The sequence below is a fragment of the Nymphaea colorata genome, chromosome 11 (assembly GCF_008831285.2).
Source record: "Nymphaea colorata isolate Beijing-Zhang1983 chromosome 11, ASM883128v2, whole genome shotgun sequence".
NCBI lineage: Eukaryota > Viridiplantae > Streptophyta > Magnoliopsida > Nymphaeales > Nymphaeaceae > Nymphaea > Nymphaea colorata.
In genome coordinates this window covers 12,054,783-12,076,747 of record NC_045148.1, presented here as the reverse complement: position 1 = coordinate 12,076,747, position 21,965 = coordinate 12,054,783, and the positions used below count along the sequence as shown (strand labels likewise).

Sequence of the window (21,965 nt, the reverse complement as noted above, 5' to 3'; positions counted from 1 at the left end):
CTCTACTAGTTTAGTTTCGCAATCCCTACAAATATAAAACAAAATCATTGAGGCACATGTCATCGCCTCAAGAGGGTGTCGATGGGTAGTGTCGACCTACAAAGCCCTCCAATAGGCCTCTTCTCCGCCCTAGAGGTTATCACCAAATGGTTTAAGCTTCGTGCTTTCGATTTGAACCGACCACTAATCAATTTCTTCTTTGCTTCCTTAGTTGAGGCGTCAACCTAACATACCTACAATACCCCAACAACAACGCACGTGCACCTCAACAAAAACATACTTCACGAGTTCGCTACCACGGTTCTAAATCTTCTCCACACCACCATAATTTCTACAATGTTTCCCCAATTGCTTCGAAAATCTACTTATAGTGGTAAAGATATAAACATACACGTGGGCGCTTGTCTTACTCAAATAATCTTCCCCCAAGATAACAACATCGCTAATATGCATTTTAAATGATCAATTCTTAATTCTAGCATACTCAAACAATAATTGTGCGTGCTCCAACAAAAAATATACAACAATCTAAGCTCGATTAGGTCTCGCTCACCCCAATCTTAGAGTTCAAACTGTCGTAGTGTTCCCGACAACCTCCTCATGTGTTCGATTGAGCGTCAATGCCAATGATTCATCGCTGCCTCCACCACCAACGCCTTCACTTCACTGGTATAAGGGGAAAGATGTGTCCCCAATCTGCCAGCCGACCAAACAGCCACAAAAAGGAGAAAAATCAGTGAGAAAGAATGCAAGAGGAGGGTCTGTCGTGAGAAGGATGTAGTCGGCAAAGCTAAAAGGGGGGCTCGGCTGAGAGGGAGGGTTCGGTTGAGGGAGACTCACACGGTTAGGGAGAGGGAGCCGACAGAAAGGGGGAACGACAAAGAGGGTTCGACAGAGGGAAGAGATAGACAAGAGGGCGAGAGAGCGTGAGAGTGGTGGAGGAGGGGAATAGCACGAGAGAGAGAGAGAGTTGCGTAGGAGGGAGGTTGTGCGGTTGAGAGGGAAGACGACATAAACAACGAGAGAGGGAGGAGGAGAAAAGGGAAGAAGAAGAGGGAAAGGCGAGGGAGAAGAGGCAGAGGTTGAGAGGGCTTACCAGAGCGCCACAGCTGCAGTCCTTTCTCCACCGACCTAAGCGTCGCCCCAGCCACCTTCCGACTCCCATTTCTCTCTGTCGTGCGAACCAGCGAGAGACAAAGGGGAAGGAGACGTTGAGGAAGGCGAGGGAGAAGAGGTCCCTCGCGCGACGGGCTCCCCTATCACGCTTGGAGCTCGGATCCGGATCTGGACCCGATCCGCCGACCTGCCCAAATAAGTAACGTTACAACATGGGCCGAAGAAAGTGAGCCCGTGACAACTGGTATCAAAACCCACGTTGATCAACTAGCACAGTGGTTGCCACGAGCTAAGTCTGTGTCTAGTTATCTGATGGTTGACTGCTATTTGTGGCAGCCTATATAACACGGGTACTGCTTCAAATGACCAATACCTGCACCGTACTGGTACGACACCAGTACGGGTACGGGTGTGGCGTCGGGTGTAGCGTTGATCGTGTCCAAAATGGTCCACCGCACGTTTTGAAAAACCATTTTTTCCCTCTCTCGCACAATGCCTTTGCCCTCTCACCTCTCCTCCCCTCACCCCTCTCGCCCTCTTGCCTCTTCCCCTCCCACCCCTCTTGACCTCTCGCCCTCTCTCTTGCCCTCTCTCTTGCCCTCTTGCCCTATGCCCTCTCTCTTGCCCTGTGCACAACAGAAGAAGATGCCTCGCGAGGAAGGACACCAGATCCATTTCGTTCCCATCGCAGGTATTTTTCGTGGTCTTTTCCTTCTTTCTAGGCCTATGTTTTTTATCGTGGGGCTGCGCTTCATCTGGCCAATCAGCGATATACTGTTGTTGGTATATATATATCTGCAATATACATCATCGTCATGTTGTTTCTCTTTGTGCTCTCGACCAACAGCTTTTTTCGCAACCGACATCGACTGATGGTGGCATTACTGAAGTCAAGGAGGAAATCCACACCGTGAACCGTTGGAACAGCCATGGAACTTGGAAGTAGGCTAGCAGTCCCTTGGAACATGGCTGTAGACGAAACAAATTTTGTAGCGGACAGAGTACAAGCTTGTCAACAGAAGAAGCACACGACGAGTGGGACCAGTGGAGGAATGGAAGCTCGGCTAGCTTCGATAGAGACAACCATTGCCTCCTTGAGTCATTCGATGACTGAAGTTGCTTGGAACTTCGAAGACTATAATGACTAACCAGAATCTGGACTAGGTGAACTCTCAGTTGCGAGAAGTTTTGGCCCATTTAGCTGCTATGGAAGATGAGATGCACACCCTCAGGACGCGAAACAGGACCCTGGGGAATCAGCTTGCTTGTGAGATTATTTCGTTTTATAGTGTGGATTTGTGAAATATGTACTCTAATTTCTCTCACAGCATGAAGATGTAGCAAGTTAAACTAGCAATTTGAAAGCAAGGTATTGAAGAGTAGGATAAGCATGTCCATGTTTAATCCACCAAGCTATAGATGGATATTCATTTTTATCTACAGTTGCACATGCATCTTCTCCAATCTCAGTAGAAAACCTTTTAAACTCTTCATGAGCTCGTTGATTTTGATGTACATCAATAAAAATCCTATTGAGACATGCCAACCTGTTTTTTGATTATTTTGGATCCTTATGTGGTGGGGTTCTTCCAATACCTCATACAAGCCACTTCTTTCCATAATATTTAGGATTCCATGAATGTGCCATGCATTGAAGAGGATTGCTACTTTTATCCCATCTGCAATCAAAATTTTGTGCACATGATAAAAAAATGCTGAATCTTCAAGTGCAATATTTTTTTTCTCGTGCTTAAAAATGACCTCTTGATTTTTTTTTCAATCAGTGTCCCACATCTCATAAACATAATGTAACGTTGAATTATCACAGTCAAGAGCTCTCAACATCTCCCAAATAGGCTCTGTGAATGCAAGAAAATAAAAGATTTTATCCCACCACTTGTCTTCAAGAATCAGTCTTTTGATTGCTTGAGCTGTGACTGATGATGCCATACCGATCAATGCACTTTTAACCCTTTTTATCCTTTTGATCATAACAATTAAAGATGCAAAACGTGTCTCAACAATTCTTAGCAATTTTAAATCAGAATGCTTGTTATAAATGTGAAGTGCATGTTGATGATTTACTATGAAATTTCTGATGTTCCTCACATCTTTTTCCAAGTCTTCAGTCTATGAACATAATGCATAAGCATGAGGATCTTGCTCTTCACTTGGTGGATTGCATATACTCTTTAAAGCCAAATTTAAGCTATGGACTGCACAAGGTGTCCAAAAGATATGAGGGTAATCTTGTTCTTCCGTAATTTCAGCTGCTCTGCATGCAAATGCATTGTCTGTAATTATTTGAACAACATTTTCTTTCCCCACTTCTTCAATTATTTCTATAGACAATCCTTTCAAATATTTAGCACTTTTGTATTCACCACAATGTTGTAAAAAGCGTATCGTAAGCCGTATCGGTCTGGCTTTAAGATACGGTGTATCGTAAAATATCGTAACGTATCGTAACCGTATCGTGTTTTTTAATAAATCAGAAAAATAGGAAAAAAATCAGTAAAAAACAAGAATAATATGTTCTTCATAAAAAAACACATATATTTGTAAGTCATAAGGTCCATAAGTCTATGAGATACCACATCAAAAAACAAGTTTTAAATGTTATGTATTACATCACATGATGATAATGAAATTGTGAAAATGTTCAATGTCAATACATATAAAATGAAAGCACTCTCGACTCTCATTCATAATCTTCATCATCATATAAAATGAAAGCACTCTCGACTCTCATAGTCTCATTCATAATCTTCATCATATTCATTTTCATCCTCATCTCCATCTTCTTCATTTTCATCTTCATGATTTAAAAAAACCTCTTTCCTCCCAATGAGAATCAGCCTCCCACGCACAAATTCATGGTTTAATCGATGATTTCATTTTGAAAATCGGTGATTTAACGATGGAAATCAATAATTTCCCTCCACGGCGGCACAATCTCTAGGTTAAAAATGAAGATGGGTCGGGTTTTTATAAAAACAACTTGAAAAGGGGGGTTCCAGCCCCCATTCTTTGAAATCAGCCCGTATTGTACGATACAGGGCGTGTATCGTATCGTATTTTGTAAAAGATATGTATCGTACGTATCGGCCCCGTATTGTACGTATTGTACAACACTGATTCACCAGATGCGTCTATTGCTTTCAAGAAAATTGGTCCATTTGCTGAAGTTGCAATGAAATTAATAAGAGGGTGCCTTTGCAAATCTGTCCAGCCATCAGAAACAACAGAAACTCCGTGTTGCTCTCAAGTTACCGTTTGATACTCTAACAGTTTGTTTACTCGAGTCTTTTGTTGTTCTAGTAGTACAGTGCGAAGCCTTTCAGAACTAGGAGGAACATACCTAGACAAGTTACTATTTACAATACATGTAACTAAATCTCTCCAATATGGACTTCTAGTTACATTAAATGGTATGCAGTTAGCATAAAAAAATTGTGCCACTTTTAGATCTAATTCTCGCCGTCCTTTTAGATCTAACATCATCATTTAAAATTGAAGCAATGTCAATATAACCAGATGATGTCGTGCTTTTCTTTTTTTCAAAGGCTTCTTGTTCTTTCTTCAATTGATTCAAACTCTCCTTATTGATTTTCTTACATCCTTGAATTCCTTGTCTATTGATTTTTAACAGATGTGCTTTCACTCTTGTATATGATCCAATGAACTCTACGCCACAGAAAGAACAAATAAAATTAACATTTCCACCACCTCCCGGAAGTTTCCCTTTCATTTTCACGTTTGACCATAACAGATGTAGCTGATCCAGATGCATAACTTGAACTTGTAGGTGTAGGTATAGAGACTCCTTTTCCTTTGTTCGCCATACTACATTAAAAATAATAAAAAGATGCAAAAAACATATAATGAACATAAATTTAAAGGAATAAAACAATACAAGTATACAACAAATTACAAAGATGCAGTCAAACATGCAGACTTATCGTAAAAGTAAAACAATAGATGTAGACAAAAATGCTGACTTATCAGTTATCAGAAAGAAAATAAACATGTAGATTATAGACTTATCATAAAACAATAGATGTAGCAGATATATGTAGATGCCGATTTAGCATAAAGCAGTAGATCGGCCAATACCTCAGATGATGAAATCGGCAAGTCCAGATCCGAAATCGGCAAAACCGTACATCACATACAACAGTAGATCACACGAAAACAATCCTCCATTTACACAAAAAGCACAGTCAAATCGGCAAAACCGTAGATCACATAAACAGAAATCGGCAAAACGAAATCGGCAAAACCGTAGATCACATAAAACAGTAGCACAACAAGAAACCATAAACCTAAGTTCTAATATCGGAAAACAACGGAAAAAACCCCCAAATCGGTAAATCCAAAACCGTAATAAAAAACCGCAACAGAAGAAAACCCTAGACCTAAGTTCTAGTATCAGAAAATAAAAACCACTTACCTCTCCGTCGCCGGCTGCCGCTGGACGTCGCCGTGGATCGCCGGACGTCATCGCCGTTGCCTGCCATTGTCGTCGAAGTCTTCTACTACAGCATGCCGGTGAAGTGAAGTGGAGAGAAGTCGAGGGCGAGGGTTTCGACTTTGGCGTAATTGTTAAAAAGTTGGGTCCGTGTAACGGGTTTGGATCGGATATGACCCAAAACCGATCCAAGCGGTGTCCAGCCGAGTCCTGTGTTGGCGAGTCGACACGGGTACATGGCCTATTTAGCCGCGTCCGTGTGACATAGTTTATGATGATGAGATGAAAATCACGATTGCCTCAATGTTTCTGACTGATGATGCCATGCTGTGGTGGCGGAAGTGGGAGAATGATGTCGAGAGTGGCCTTTGCACTATTGACACGTGGGACGAATTCAAACACGAAATACGTGAATATTTTCTTCCAAAGGACATAGAGTACATGGCAAGACCAGTGTTGTATGTATCGTATGACGTATGGTATCGTTCACAAAACACGATACGGTACACCCCCTGTATCATAAACAAAAAATATTAGACAATCTAGGCTCGGTTAGGCCTCGCTCACCCTACTCTTAGAATCCAAATTGTTGCAGTCCTCACGGCAGCCACCTCAAGTGTTCGGTTGATCCTCAAATGACAAAAATTAACTTTGCCATCACCTCCCATTCCTTCAACTCACTGGTATGAGGGGACTGATGCGTCCCCAAGCTGCAATCCAATCCAACAGCCACAAAAGAGTGAAAATCAGCGAAAAGGGAGTTTAAGAGAGGGGTCTGTCATTAGAAGGGGCCCACAGTAGCTGTGAGGGACGCTGAAGACGAGTGAGAGATGACACGAGAGGATGGGAGTGGGAGGAGGCTGGTTATAAGGAGAGAGTACAACTGAGAGGGGAGACAGACAGAGGGGAAGAAAGAAGAAGGAAGAGACAGAGAGAGGTCAAGAAGGCTCACTTGATTTTCGCCACCGTCACCGCCCTTCACCTCTGTCGCCGCTGCCCTTCTTCCGCTTCTTGCTTATTTGTGTCGCAAGAATCAGCGAGAGACGAAGGAGGAGAGAGCCAGCGGCGTCGGGCAATTCACGCAATGGATTTCGGGTCCGGGTCTGGATTCCGATCCAACCCGACCTGCCAAAACAAATAACGTTACACGTCGCGTGCTTCTTCTGTTGACAAGTTTGTTCTCCCTCCGCTACAAAAATTTTTGTTTTCCAAATTCTTTCTCAAAATTTCTAATCCCTTTAACACTCAAAGAAGTTCCATCGGCGGTAACTACATTTGATTCTTTTCTAGTTTGTTCAAAATTGGTCAAAGATGATATATTTGGTGTTATATGAAAAGATGCACCAGAGTCTAAAAGCCAAGAAAACATACCGGGAGTGTTGGAGATGGATGCCGTTGTTGCTAGTGCTCCAGAATTTGACTCTTTGATCATGGGTTGAAGGGCCGTCATGATTTGATTCAACGTTGTGGTGATTGATGAAAGATCACATCCTTCATTTGCAACATTTGCAGCCTTTCTTTGATCAAGTCTAGTGTTGTATTGTCCACCTTGATGATATGAAATTCCCGGTTGTGTTGCCCTGCTTGATATGAAACTCCACCTTTGAGAAAATTTCCTCCAAGATTTTGTGATTGTCATTCATTGTTGTTCAATTTTGGACAACTAGGCTTTATGTGACCCAGTTCATGACAAAAGTGGCAAACAACTTTATATTCTCCTCTATTTTGATTCTTAAAGTGAGGAGGTTTAAAAGATTTGATGTTGTTTCCAGGTCTAGAGGCGGCTAAGGCTTTTTCTTCTTCTTGTTTTGAAATAAGAACACTATCCTTATCCATTTCTTTGGATAGTTTCATTTTAGTTTCTTCCCTACTTAACTTAGTAAGGAGTTCATGAATGGGTGGAGGAGAGGCTAACGAAAGAAGGGCTGACCTTATTTGTTCAAATTCGGATCGTAGTCCTTGAAGAAATTGGAAAAACCTAAATTCATCGATTTCATTTCTTCTAATTTCATGGCACTTGCAATCCATCCCTAGTTGGGGTCTAAGTTGATCTAACTCATTCCACACACTAGCGATTTCCATAAAATATTCTCTTAACATTTTTCTCTCTTGTTTGATACTTTGGGCCTTTTGAATCAAAAGATACTTTCGGGCCATATCTTTTTGGGTAAACATTCCCTTGAGATGTTCTCAAACTTCACTAGCTTTTTCATAATTTATAAGATTTTGGGCAATCCTAGGTTCAATACTTTCATAAATCCATTCTTTAATCCTAGAATTCTTGGCTTTCCAATCGTCTAATTTTTTGTAATATTCATTCATGACATTTATCTTTTTTCCCCATCTAATTGTTTCTCAATCCCATTTTCTACTTTGGTTAACTTAAGGGCCATTTGATGCACAGAAAGAATTTAACGTGGTAAATTTATCATGGTAAATTTTTCTGAAAAAATTTACAGGATGAAATTTCTCCTTCTTTCAATTTGAGGCCCTGTTTGATGACATGGTAGAATTTAACGTGGTAAAATTAACCTTGTTTGATGCACATGGTATAAACTTTGAGAGATTTTGTTTAAGACTGTTAGTAGTAGTAGTTTTTTTTTTTCTTCTCCTTCCCAATTTAGACAAGCATGGTCTGCCAATTGTAAGTATGCATCTGTTATTTGGTATGCTGGGTGCACTCTTACATTGTTGCTGATCACACCCCTCTTTCATTATACCCTTGGTGTTCTCTTTAGATCTGTTGAAATAGCGCTTCTGATTGCTGTAAGGAACAAGACCATTTAATGTCAAACCCACTCTTTCCTTTTTATTTGATTCATAAGTTTATGTTAGTAAGACACTTTCCAGACTATGCCAATAACTTCTGCTGTCAGGTTGCAATCTCATTTGCAAAAATTCTTCTTCATGTTACTCGTCCACATACAGCATTACTTGGGAATATCCGTAGCACATCAATCTATAGGAATATTGAGCAATATCCTGATGCAATAAAAACCCCTGGTATTGTGATTACCATAATTGATTCAGCAATTTACTTGGATGTCTATCTGATGAAGAGGAGAGAGCACAACAGATGGATCGACGAACCAGGTCCCCAACCAATTCCATGGTCTGAATCGTCTGAGGCAACATACAGCCGCAATTCCAGACCGTCCAGGTCTTGATCCTCATCCCACATACCATCTGAGGTTCCGTCAAAATTCTCCAGCATTATATCCGCATCATCATAAAGGTCCCAATCCAGATGATAATCTTCATCCCTTATGGAGCCCCACCAGATAATAGAGATCATAGCGATCGACCACCTCTGGACCCAAAACCTTCAAGCCCTTCTCCAGTTGTCTCTTGTCCAGCCACTCCTCCCTGTCCAATTTCACATCCCAACAGCCTCTCACATCGAGGAACTCAAGTTCCCTGCAAGCTGTGACTATCATCCAAAGCAGAGAGGCGGCGGTGGTGCACGTCGAGCAATGGGTTGAGCGGTGGAAGAGGAAGGCAGAGAATCGAAAACAGAGAATCGAAGGATGAGTCCTCGAAGCCCTAATTTGATGAACCACGGCGATGGCTGGAGGCAGAGCGGCGGCGGTGCACGGCGAGTGATTGGGCGTGCGGTAGAAGAAGAAGGAGAGTGACAGAGGAGAGGAAGGAGAGAGCAGAGTGGAGAGGGAGCGTTGAGGGTAAATTCTCCCCGGTAAAAAGTCCATCCTCAGGAGGCGGATTTTTTTGCGGGTTAAATTCTTCCCGTTTCTATGAATTTTACCTTGGAATATTTCAGCGTTTGATGGCTTCATCGTACGGCGCGTTAAATTTTCCTTCCCCTTACCATTTTCAGCCGATGCACAGGATTGTTCCTGGACATTGTGCATCAAACAGGCCCTAAGAGAAGGAGGGATAGGCGTACCTCTTATGAAGCCCCATAAATATTTTCCTTTGATATGCATTTTCAAGCATTTTGTTCATAGCGTATAATTGGTTCCATCAAGCTTGTATGGAACATAATAACTTCCTCCTTGGATTGAAACTTTGAAGTCTTCCATGAGAGCAATATTTGAAATAATAATTCCCAAGGAAGTCAAGAAGAAATTCTTCTAGAAGTTTCACCAAACAGTTGGTGAACAGCCACAACAATAGCCTTCAAGAGATGATAACCACTAACAAAAAAAATCTTCAACGAACCAACAACTCAAAATAATAGTAACAGCCTTTCATAAGCTTCAAAAATTAGCCCAATGGCTTTGATACCATGTAAAAAGTGATTATAACAGTCACAAAAGAGGCATATAACAATAAAAAGGCACTAAGGCCAAGTGGAGAAGAATAAAACTCATTCAATAGAATATGTGAAGGCTGTAAAACACAGCTTACGTTTACAAGGGACTGTTTCAACTTTCAAGTATTTATACAAGAGAGAATAAGGAGGAAGGGTCTGAACTAGCCGTTGGGCTAGTTCCAACGGCTCTTAATAGAGCCGTTGGAACTGCCAACGGCTAGTTCAGTAATACAATAAAAAAATAAAAGTAAAATAAAAAAGGAAAAAATAAGCTAAATCCTAAACTAATTCCTAACGAAGATAATACCTAATTAAGAGGTAGCAAACAACTAACTAAGAAATCCTATTTCTTAACAATCATATGCACTCCAATTTCTTTCACAAGGTGATGAGAATTTTAATTGTTAATCCATGGGAACATAAAATCCACACATTTCCCACCAAAGCCCTAAAATGAATTAATATAAAATTCAGATCTATCTTTGTAATTAAGATATTTGAAATTTTAAACAATCATTAGTGTGAAAAAATAAGCTAATAAAGTTTAACCAACTCATTGGCTATTATTCAACCATCCTCATAAGAAATCTTTTTTGTCACGAGATCCAAACCTTGATGAAATTCATAATCTATTTTCACTAGCTTATCCCAAAATAAATGAGGATTTAAATAAGCAGCTTTAGCATGTGTTGAACTGTGGAAATTAGGGTTCCTTACTCTATCAATTATCTTCCATAAGGCATATATATTTTTCTTTTTTATCTTTTCTTGCAATTTGCATTGCTGCTTTAGCTCTAGCTAGGGCTTCATACAAGTAGCCCCTTAATATCTCCTTCTCCATCTACTATTTTCAATACTTTCACTGATGACTCAACAAACTTGATTATTTCTCTTCCCATTTTCCAAAAGTCTTCATTTTGAATGAGCCATGTTATTTCTTTTGCATTCTTCTTAATATCTTGTATGTGTTGCCATTCATTAGTGAACCATAAACCTCAAACGTTTTTCTTGTTTCAAAATAGAATTCAAACAAATGGAATGCAAAGGAAATCTTGCTATGCCAGGTCTCTGCGACTCATTTCCTTTTGTATGAATTCTCATAATATCTAAAGCTTGTTGTCTATTGTATATGAACTTTACAATCTTTTTAGCTTTGCTCATGACATTTGTTACATCTTCCAAATTGTCAGTGTTTTCAAACATTAAATCAATACAATGTGTAACACATGATGTAGGGAAAATGTTGGCATACCTTTCTTCAAGGATGATTTTCGCCCTCTTATAGTAACAACTTGTACAACATTCTTTGATCCTTTTTCTTCTATGGCTGAAGATAAAGAATCATTTATTAAGTTTACATTCTTAGGACCTTTGCTGTGTGTTTTGCTTTCCAAAATATTGTGCCTATTGGAGAGCTTATCAATAAGTTCATACAGGACCAGCTTCTAATTGTATCTTTCCAAATATCAAACATAATTGTGCATCCTGTTTGTGATCATGTTGCTTTCACTTGCTCCACATGCTTCAACAGTTTTTTTGCATCATTTACAATCTTGTTCTCGTTGTTCACTGCTTGATAGAGAATATCCTCGGCTGTGGTTTGAAACAACAAGAACAAAATCTTTGAAGTCTGCTGACGGAGCAAATTAAACGGAAAATTGTTCATTGCTATAGTCCTCAAAAAAACTTGTCAATATGATCATTTTCTTGCTTTCAGAATATGCCTGAAAATTGTTTGTTGTTGTCCTTGTCCTCTATCAAATGTACTTGAATAGAAAGCGGTGCTAACCGAACACTGATGAACCTGCACGTAGGTGTGGTCCACCTCCACTATAACTTATTGGATAACTCTGCATCTTTCCCTTTTTGGTAGTCTTCTCATTAAGTTCTCTACAAGCCTTTATGGCAATTTGCTTGACATTTTTAGGCACGTCTATTTGCTTGACATTTTTAGGCACGTCTACACAACAATATCAGTTGTCCCCCTGAATATTGTTCTTTACAATAGCTGTATGACAATTTTCCATCATCAGTTGCAACTGCATGTACATGGGTTTTTGCCTCTAGGCATGATGAAAGACGACAAACTCCAATAATCCTTCTAAGTTCTAAAAAGCCCTTTGTGTTCTATTCATCCTGAAAAATAATGGAAGAAAATGGATAGAAAAATATACAAGATGAAACATAAATGTGAATATTAAAATACTTCTAAAAGAGTGAAAAAACTGAAGATGTTTTGAATCTAATACTTTTAACAACTTAACTACCAAGCCCATATATATAGCTAAGTAGCTAGCTAACTTAGTTGACAATTGCATTTGGTACGTTGGAACCTGGCGCAGCAGCAGCACCTTTCAGTGTGACTCAGTTGCCTTGACCTCCTTAAAGTGTCAATGATTACATAGAATTTGAATTTTTTACCTATAATGAGTATATTATAATTGAAATCTCTGGTAGGTAATTCTTCATAGATTTTTCTTAAAAATTTTGAGGACCTACACCTGCATGATTCAGGATTAAAAGTTCAACTGTTCTTAAGCAGCTAAGAGCAGTATATTTTATGACATCACTAGCTGTATTTTATATCTGTTGTTTTTTAGCAATAAATTTTTTTCACACATAATTTTCGTTGTTTTCTCAATTAACTATAGAGTACAGACACACTACTAGCATAAAGCGCATGGATCACATCTGTATAAGTGACATGATGAATATGGCTATGTGGATCAGAATTCAAATCTATAGCCTAGGAAAAATGCCATCTTATAAGAGCAAAAACTGGTTTACCATTGAACAATAGAACTCCAACTAAAAATTTTAAAATATATTGATTATAGAATTAAAAAACAAACGCATATAAACTAGAAAGTCAATTTCTAGTGGAAAGTGTAACAAAATCTTGTTGTTTTCCTATTACTTCGTTGATATTTTTGGAAGTTAAATAATATACAAGAGTTGCTGAGGCAGTTCTTATCTCTAACATGACGTTGCAAGCTCCTCCAAAAATGATATCTCAGAAAATGAATCTAAACAAGAAATAGAAAAATAAAAATGAAAAAACATACACAAAAGCTGATGCAGCTTTGTCACTCCTCACTCTTCAAACTCGCACGGAAGACTCATTGAAGATTGTCAAGTCTCATCAAAAGGTAAAATGAATAGTGTGAGGCCTATCGACTTGGCAAGCATACTCGTAATAGTTTTCCTTCGAGTCTTAGTCGATGAAGTCAAGGGTTGTTTGATCTTCTTCATGTTGATGTGTGGGGGCCTGGCAGGGTTGCTATTCGATCTAAATTTAGGTATTTTATGGTCGTTGTCGATGATTACTCTCGAGTTAATTGGGTATTTCTTTTGAAAGAAAGGTTTGAAGTAGTTTGTATTCTCAAAAACCTGATTATTGAAATAAAAACTCAGTTTGGTTTTCTTGTTTAGTATATTCGCATTGATAATGCTCTTGAGTTCAAATCATCGATGTTAATGACCTTTTATGCTGAAAATGATATATCTCCCCAATTTACATGCCCCTATTCGTTACAACAGAATGGAGTTGCCGAACGACAACATAGACAACGTCTGACTGTTGCTCGTACCCTAATGCTTTACAATCATGTACCTGCATACTTATGGGGCGATGTTATACTCATGGCTTGTTACCTTACCAATCGTTTACTATCATCCTCAATTGACAACAAAGTCCCTATTAAACTTGTTTACCCCAATCGACCCTTATTTTTCGTTTCATCCAAAGTATTTGGTTGTACTTGTTTTATTCACATCTTTGGGCCTAAACTTGATAAACTTGCTGCTCAAGCCATCAAAGGGGGTGTTCATTGGCTATCATCGAAACCAAAAAAGTTACAAGTACTTTGATTCGTTAACTTACAAAGAGTATATCAGTGCAGGTGTCACTTTTTTTGAGTCGCAACCTTACTTTAATCCTACTTTTGTGTCTTCTGTGGTGCCTTGTCCTATTCCTCTGCCCATTGGTCTACACACGCCGACATGTTCCGTCTCATGATCGACCATCAGAGTCTTCTCAAGGTGTGAGCTCCACTAAAGTAAGTATATCTGACGTTGATCCATCTCAAGACCTACCTATAGCCTTGCGCAAAAGCAAGAGACAATGTACCATGCATCCTATCTCACAATTTGTTTCCACTGACTACCTTGGTGACAACTTACAACAGTTCCTTCATGCTATGTTAGTTCATACTGTACCGACTAGTCATCAACATGCATTACTAGACTCTAAATGGCAACAAGCTATGCAAGATGGGATGGACGCTCTCTTACAGCGTCTTACTTGGGAGTTTGTTGATCCTTCTTCAAATTGTGATATTGTTGGTTCCAAATGGGTTTTACAGTCAAGTACCATTCAGATGGATGCGTAGAAAGATATAAGGCTCGATTAGTGGCTAAGGAATACACCAGACATATGGAGTGGACTTCTTTGAGACTTTCTCTCCTATGGCCAGGTTGGGTACTATTCAGCTCATTATCTCTGTTGTAGTATACTCTGATTGGCCAATGTATGAGTTGGATATGAAGAATGTTTTTTTCTATGCTGATCTTGAGGAGACTGTATAAATGCAACAACCTCTTGGGTTCAAGCGACAGGGGGAGTGTAGGAAAGTGTGTCGTCTGAAGAAGGTAATTTATAGACTCAAACAAAGTTCCAGGGCATGGTTCTACAAATTATCTAAAGTTGTTTCTCGGTTTGAATTTGAAAGATCTCCTTTAGACCATTCTCTACTCATCAAGAAGACTTCCAAAGGTATAGTTGTTTTGATGGTATATGTTGATGACATTATCTTAATAGGTGATTGTGATCAAGAGATTTCGGTTACAAAGACTCTTTCAGAAGCACTTTGTCACTACAGATCTTGGTCGCGATATTTTCTTCAGATTGAGGTTGCTCATAACAAAGAATGTGTAGTTTTGTCTCAGAGGAAATATGTACTTGACCTACTGATATAGGGATGTTAGGAGCCAAGCCGGCTAATCTTCCTATGAACCCACGTCTTCATCTTCATTATGATCAATCAGAGCTAGTGGATTCAGGATCTTACATATCTTTCATTGTCAACTTCTTTATGTCACTGTGATTAGACCAGGCACTAGCTTTGTTGTTGGGAAGCCAAGTCAGTTTATGGAAAAGCTTAGAAAAGTCCACTTGGATGTTGCGTTGATGGTTTTAAAATGTGTAGTCATCCCCAGGCAGAGGCCTCCTACTCAAGAAAGGTGAATCTCTATAAATTGTTACTTATAGTGACCCTGACTATGCAGGGTCTGTTGACGGCACAAAATCAACTATAGACTTCTATATCTTTGTTGGAGGCAACCTCATATCATGGAGAAGCAAGAAACAAAACGTAGTTTCTAAGTCAAGTGTGAAATCCAAATAAGAGCAATGGCTCAAACGACTACTGAGATGACTTCAGTTAAATATATGCTAACAAATACGAGTGTTCAGGTTCCATTTCTTATGAAAATGCATTGTGATAATAAGGCTACCACTTACATTGCAAACAATCTAGTATTTGATGATAGAACAAAGCACATCGAGGTGGATTGTCATTATGTTTGAGATCTTATATAAGGACGTGTTGTGTCTATGATTCATGTAGCTTTTGAAGATCAGGCAATAGATATGTTAACGAAGACCCTTCCTATTGGTGATTTTTCTATATGTTGTAACAAGCTGAGCATGGTTGATATATGTGCTCCAACTTGAGGGGGAGTGTTGAAATTAGAAAGTTTATGTTATAGTTTGGTAGGTTTCTAGTTTTTAAAGAATAAGAGTCTTATTTGGTCATTTCATATATTTGCGTCTCTCATATGTAAGGAGATTTGCCGACTCCTAATCTCTCTTAAATTAGAAATTAGGGTTAGCTAATGGAATACGAAGAGTTTCTTCTCTCTCTCTCTCTCTTCCTCCATCGTGTTCAACAGAGGATATCTGGAAGAATATATATATATATATATATATATTTAAATATAGTAAATGTTTTATAGTCTGAAGCAGGTTTGCAGGTCTTGGTTTGAGAGTTTTTCATTGCAAATTTAGACGCTTGATCTTCATTGATCCAAACTGGATTGTTCTCTACTTACTTTTCTAAGTATGAATGTAGGTACTATGTTGTTGATATATGTAGGTGACATATATCACAGTTAAATACACCATTCCATATTTAAGAAGTTGATAACTTGTTGAGGAGGGTTCAAAACGAAGTAACTTGGTGGTTTACATTGTTTTCTTAAGGTGGACGTAGACAGAAGGGAAGTAGGGTTAACTTTGACAAAATACAAGTACACAATACACTTGTTAAGCAAAGCGGGAATGACAAATTGCAAGTTATTGGCTATGCCTAGTATGATCAATTGAAACTTGAAAGGTCTACCTTAGAGATGAGACCTGGGTCATAACCCCATTTGTTTATTAGGTATGCTTCAGTATCTTGCCTTTACTAGACTACATATCATCTGCGTGGTTAATCAGGTGCCTCAATTTATGTATGAGCCATATGCAAGACACATGGCTGATGGTAAAAGGAAAACTCTGTCTAAAAAGACTGTTGAGAATCGAAACTTGTATACCCAAAATCGATTTAACAAGGCAACCATGAGATTTTTTCTTATGCGCATGCTGATTGTGTAAGAGATTGTGACGAATGAAGATTAGTTTCATTCTATTGTGTTTCTATTGCAGCTAGTTTTGTTCCTGGAGTAGTAGAAAACAAAAAAGGTGGCTAGAACTAGTTCTATGCAGAATCCGTATCTAAGGCAGCTGCCATTATTGAGTTTACATGGATTCACATCTGCTTAGAGAATTGGGAGAGCCTATTTTGAATTTACTCCTTTGCAACATGAAAAGTGCTATACAAACTGCCTTCAATTGAATCCATTATTCAACATTTATCCAACAAAAAGTTGAAAACACAGAGATTGCATCTCATCATTATCTGCATATCAAAATATCAAGTTGCTTATTTCTTCCTACCATGAACTCTTCAAACAAGTATATCTAAAACACGTTGCTGTAGTAAGGAAGTTTTGACAAAAATGTTTCAGAAACATGGCTATGGGCGTACAGCTGGGTATACATGTGCTCTATGTCTTAGTCAAATTAAACAAATTGTTTGATGAAATCAGAAAATATATAATAATAATAATCTCATAATGTTTAAAATGTTGATTATCTTTCAAAAAGTACTTTTTGCATATGTGTGTTTATTACATCAGAATTTAAAAAATTGATTTTTTTTAAAAGAACTTTTTTGCAAGTTTCGATGGAAATTCTATTATATCCTCTCATTTATTTCTTTTTTTGGATGCATAGCCTGGCTATTGCAAAAGAAGGAGAACTTACAATTGGCACTATTGATGACATCCAAAAGCTTCACATACGCACAATCCCTTTGGGTGAACATGCTCGTCGTATATGCCATCAAGAGCAATCTCGGACCTTTGCTTTCTGCAGTGCTAGGCACTATCATTCTGGGATGGATGAGCCAGAGGTCCACTTTGTCCGTTTATTGGATGATCAGACATTTGAGATTATTTCATCATATCAGCTTGACACTTATGAAAATGGCTGCTCAATTCTTAGCTGTTCATTTTCTGATGATAATAATGCGTATTATTGTGTTGGTACGGCATATGTTCTCCCGGAGGAAAATGAACCTAGCAAGGTAACTTCATTTTACTTGAACTTGAGCTGAGTTTTTTTTTTTGTTTGGTTCAGTTTGGCACTTAATGTATCAGTTCCTGGACACTAGATTATGTAAAATCTAGAGTTAAAATATAAAAATTGAAAGTATATATTGCATGTGGTGATAAATTATATGGTACATTTATGCACGCTCCACTTCTACCTTTCGACGTTTAAATACTGTATTTGCCATGTGGATATATCTGCATGGGGATATGGTTGTTTTATGGGTTTTTGACATGAATAATGTAGGTGGATAAATAACTGGAATGAAGTATTTACTTGGCAGTCTTTGAATCTTTTTGGTTTTGATAATTTCATGTTGGTGTAATGTCTGGCAAACTTTGTTGCTGCTTTACTTAGAGTAGTAAAAAAAGTAGCATAATTTAAATTGAATTGGAAGCCCCATTTTCACCTTTCTTACTCCAACCTATCTACAAAGAATAAGGTGAAACAACCAGCAAGTTCAGTGAGAAAGAGTGAATTAAATTTTCGATAGCTAAGATAAAAAATAATAATGTTATGGCCGAACAAAGCATACTTAAATAGCCTTAAAAATTAAATTTCTTTTCCATTTTATGGATCAAATTAGACCTTGTCAAACATCAAATAAGTTTTGAGGATGTATGTGCTTCTTATTCTGCATGTCCTTTAGTTTTAATATCTGATGCAGAATGTTTTCAATTATTTGATGATTCTAGGGTCGTATATTGGTGTTTACTGTTGAAGATGGTAAATTACAACTTATAACAGAGAAGGAAACTAAAGGGGCAGTATACACGCTCAATGCGTTCAATGGAAAGCTGCTGGCAGCAATAAACCAGAAGATCCAATTATATAAGTGGACTCTTCGTGATGATGGTTCTCGTGAATTGCAGTCAGAATCAACTCATCATGGGCATATAGTTGCACTGTATGTTCAAACACGTGGCGATTTCATTATTGTTGGCGATTTAATGAAATCCATTTCTTTATTGATATACAAGGTATGGTTCAAATTGTGGACTCTTTGTTTTGCGGCTGGATGAGTGGTTTGGTTGACTTGATCAAGTGCTTAATCTCAGTATCAAACTGGATTCGCAGCATGTAACTCTGCACCTGGGATCACCTTCTTGTCCTGTGTGCAGTCAAACTATATAAAATTGGGGATCGTATTTGTGGGGTGAAGGTGTCTTAGATAGTTTTTCTTTTCTTAAAAAAAAATCTGAGGAATTTGGCTGCAGGAAATATAAATCTCTATGGTTAGTACCCTTGCCCTGTGAGCGCTGCTTCATTGAGCTGGCAGAACGGGTGGGTGATTTGGGCTCTGAACTCCCGATTGCTTCATGACATTTCAAGCAGTTCCAGCTGGTCCAAGTTCTGCTCAATTAATCTTAGGATCTTCTACTTACGATGGTCTAAGATAGGATTCAAATTCTGTTTTTCTTATATAAGATAGGTTACAGTCCTTTATATGCCTATAGGACTTCATTTTCTAAGAAAACTAGGCGTGTGCTAATTAGGATGTGTTTCTGGTGTGAATTTACTTTTCTCTTCGCGGCTTTCTGAATGTTTCGGTAGTAGTAAGAGCCAGTACTTCAATTGAGGACAAGTATGATAAAAGTATTATGATTTGTTTTTCTCTGTTTTCCATGATCTTTCTTGCAGCATGAAGAGGGTGCTATAGAGGAGTGTGCCCGTGATTATGGTGCTAACTGGATGACGGCGGTTGAGATACTAGATGACGACATTTATCTTGGTGCGGAGAACAACTTTAATATTTTTACTGTTCGAAAGAACATGGATGCAGCAACTGATGAAGAACGCAGCCGACTAGAGGTGGTGGGGGAATATCACCTTGGAGAGTTTGTTAATAGGTTTCGGCATGGCTCCTTGGTCATGAGAATGCCAGATTCAGATTCTGGTAACATCCCTACTGTCATCTTTGCCACAATAAATGGCGTGATTGGTGTTATAGCTTCACTGCCCCATGACCAGTACCTTTTTCTTGAGAAGTTGCAAATGAACTTGAACAAGGTGATAAAGGGTGTTGGAGGGCTCAGCCATGAGCAATGGCGCTCATTTTGCAATGAGAAAAAGGTATCAGAGCCAAGGAATTTCCTTGATGGCGACTTGATTGAGTCATTCTTGGATCTAAATCGGAACCGGATGGAGGAAATATCAACAGCTATGGCGGTTCCAGTAGAGGAGCTATGCAGGAGAGTGGAAGAGCTGACTAGGCTGCATTAGGAGGTTGTGACATAAGCAAGGCATCAGTTCTCCATGAGTACTAGCTGTTTCCTTTCCCCACATTGCATATGTTACGGTGTTTTTGTTTAGTTATTTATTTATTTATTTTAATTTTTGTTTCTCTGCCTATTTCTGCAGATTTTTCCTCTTCGTCTGCAAGGTAAGCCATTTCTCTGGCTTATGTTGGAGAAAGCCCCACTTCCGTGAAGTGGCGAGGAAATCATGGTACCGCACTTTGTCATGCATACCGGTTGAGTGGCCTCCAAGTCCAATGCGAGATATGTTGTTTATGCGCCTACAACCAAGTGTAGGCTTGTGAAAGTGTCAAAAACCCCCCTCTATAAGGGGACATCCGGATCAGATCGGGGAATCGGAAATCCAAGTTGACGTGTAAATTGACTTGTGCTTTGCCCCCTTGTTTGTATTATCCTGTCCGAGCTCTGTTTCACTTGACTACCCCTCATTCAGGAATTCTACTTGCTAATGACTGGTGTAAGTGGTAAAGCTGAGTATGATTCTTTTGTTGTTTTAAGAAAGAAAGAACTTTCTTACGGATCTGCTCCTCATAAGTACTAGTAGGGGTGGAAGACGACAATGTACAGGTACGAGTTTTTGAAAATTTACGAAATTTTCGGCAAAATATTTTTTGATCTTTTGAACGGGTTTTGGGAAACAACTATATTTTTTTCCTGATAAACGTATCTACGAACTAAATGACGTTTAGTAAATGGGCTTTGCGTTACTGGGCGCGAAGCACGAACCCTTCTAAAACACCCTGTATTGGATCAGAGTAGAATAGGAGGGTCAGATAGTGATTATGGAACGAAGTGAACGACTGAATGGTGACGTGGGTTAAAAAAACGCTTAATTTGATATTTAGTATGGTATCCCAACGGCGAATTCAAGTCTATGAAATTATGAAACACCGCACTTCTAATTTTTAGTCTGTGCTTTGCACCTATTCTTGATGAGTTGAAAGGTTAGAAATTTTGAATTCTTTGGTTTTGCTTGTAGCAGAGGATTGTGACAATAGTGATCATGTGACTTTTTTTAGGTTGTGTCGAAATTTGTGTTGAACCGCACACTGGATTGTTGTATAATGAAACTTGACAATGGGCTAGGTCAGGCCGTGTAACCTAGTTAGCTTTAATCAACCATGATTATCATTAAGACTTGGTCAGTTTCAATTCAGTTTTGGTTAGATTATCTTGGGAGTACACGGGGTACAGATGAAGTTGAACGGGTGATTACACAGAATTTTAGTTAAGATTAACTAATAATAATACATATTTAGATTAATCACATGATTTACTAGTTGCTTAGACTAACAAAGTTGAGAATAAGTGATTTACTTAATCAAATTGAGTTCAGTTTGATTCTTTAAATACATGTTTATGCGTACATGCATGTTATTTACTTGTATATGATTTTGGAAATACCTGCAATATTCAAACAGAGAATTCAAGCTGCAATGACCATACAAGCTCATAATTGAGTTTCAAGAGTGAGTTGCTTAACTATAAACCCATGCTCTAACTCAAAGATTAACATAATCATTAATGAAGATCTGGTAGTGATGATAGATGTGAAAGTATGCTCTTGCATTGAATTGATTGAGTATGATGGTTGTTTATTTATTTTATGAAATGTTATCATTTTGATGTGGGTAATGACCTAGGGTCGGATGCCTATTTCTAGGTAGATGGTATAAATACACTAAATTGATATATCATAGATCTTGCTATGATTTTCGTTGTATTCAATGGTTATGTTGATGCTATGACTATATGCATTTATTAGGTTCTCACTATGTAACTGATGATGCTCGTTGATTGGTTCGTTGAAAGGATGGAGGATTGTTGAAAAGAAATGTGCCAATTTCATATACATTTTCTCTATTTACTTTTGTTTGTACATACTTGTATAGATTTTTAGTTGTTTAAAACTTAGACTTGAGAGTCGTGACAAATCAGGCCTATGCCAACCACCTAGGTGTGATTGTTCTGCTTCCACTACAAAAAAAGAAAATTGTATCTATTTCCTTTTAGTGTTTAGTTGTGTATGACATTGGAGTGCTATGCTTAATAGTGTCAAAAGCAACTCCATTTTTTTCTCAAGTCAGCCTTCGTTCACAACATCATCCAACAGGCAAGTACCAAGTAGAA

At 38.5% G+C, this 21,965-nt stretch overlaps 1 protein-coding gene and 1 long non-coding RNA gene across 2 annotated transcripts in view; both read left to right on the top strand.

The window, feature by feature from the left end:
• LOC116264530 (DNA damage-binding protein 1) overlaps window positions 1–20,351 on the top strand; it is an 82,433-nt gene extending 62,082 nt beyond the window's left edge. The window contains exons 17-20 of the mRNA XM_031644818.2: window positions 17,200–17,551; window positions 18,273–18,557; window positions 19,219–19,837; window positions 19,939–20,351. Coding sequence (XP_031500678.1) covers window positions 17,200–17,551; window positions 18,273–18,557; window positions 19,219–19,800 — 1,219 coding nt within the window. The 3' untranslated portion in view covers window positions 19,801–19,837; window positions 19,939–20,351. The remainder of the gene's footprint in view (window positions 1–17,199; window positions 17,552–18,272; window positions 18,558–19,218; window positions 19,838–19,938) is intronic.
• LOC126410545 (uncharacterized) lies at window positions 790–2,511 on the top strand. The gene is made up of 2 exons (XR_007574726.1): window positions 790–1,807; window positions 1,964–2,511. It is a non-coding gene; the product is annotated as an uncharacterized LOC126410545 (long non-coding RNA).
• Window positions 20,352–21,965: the final 1,614 nt, after the last annotated feature.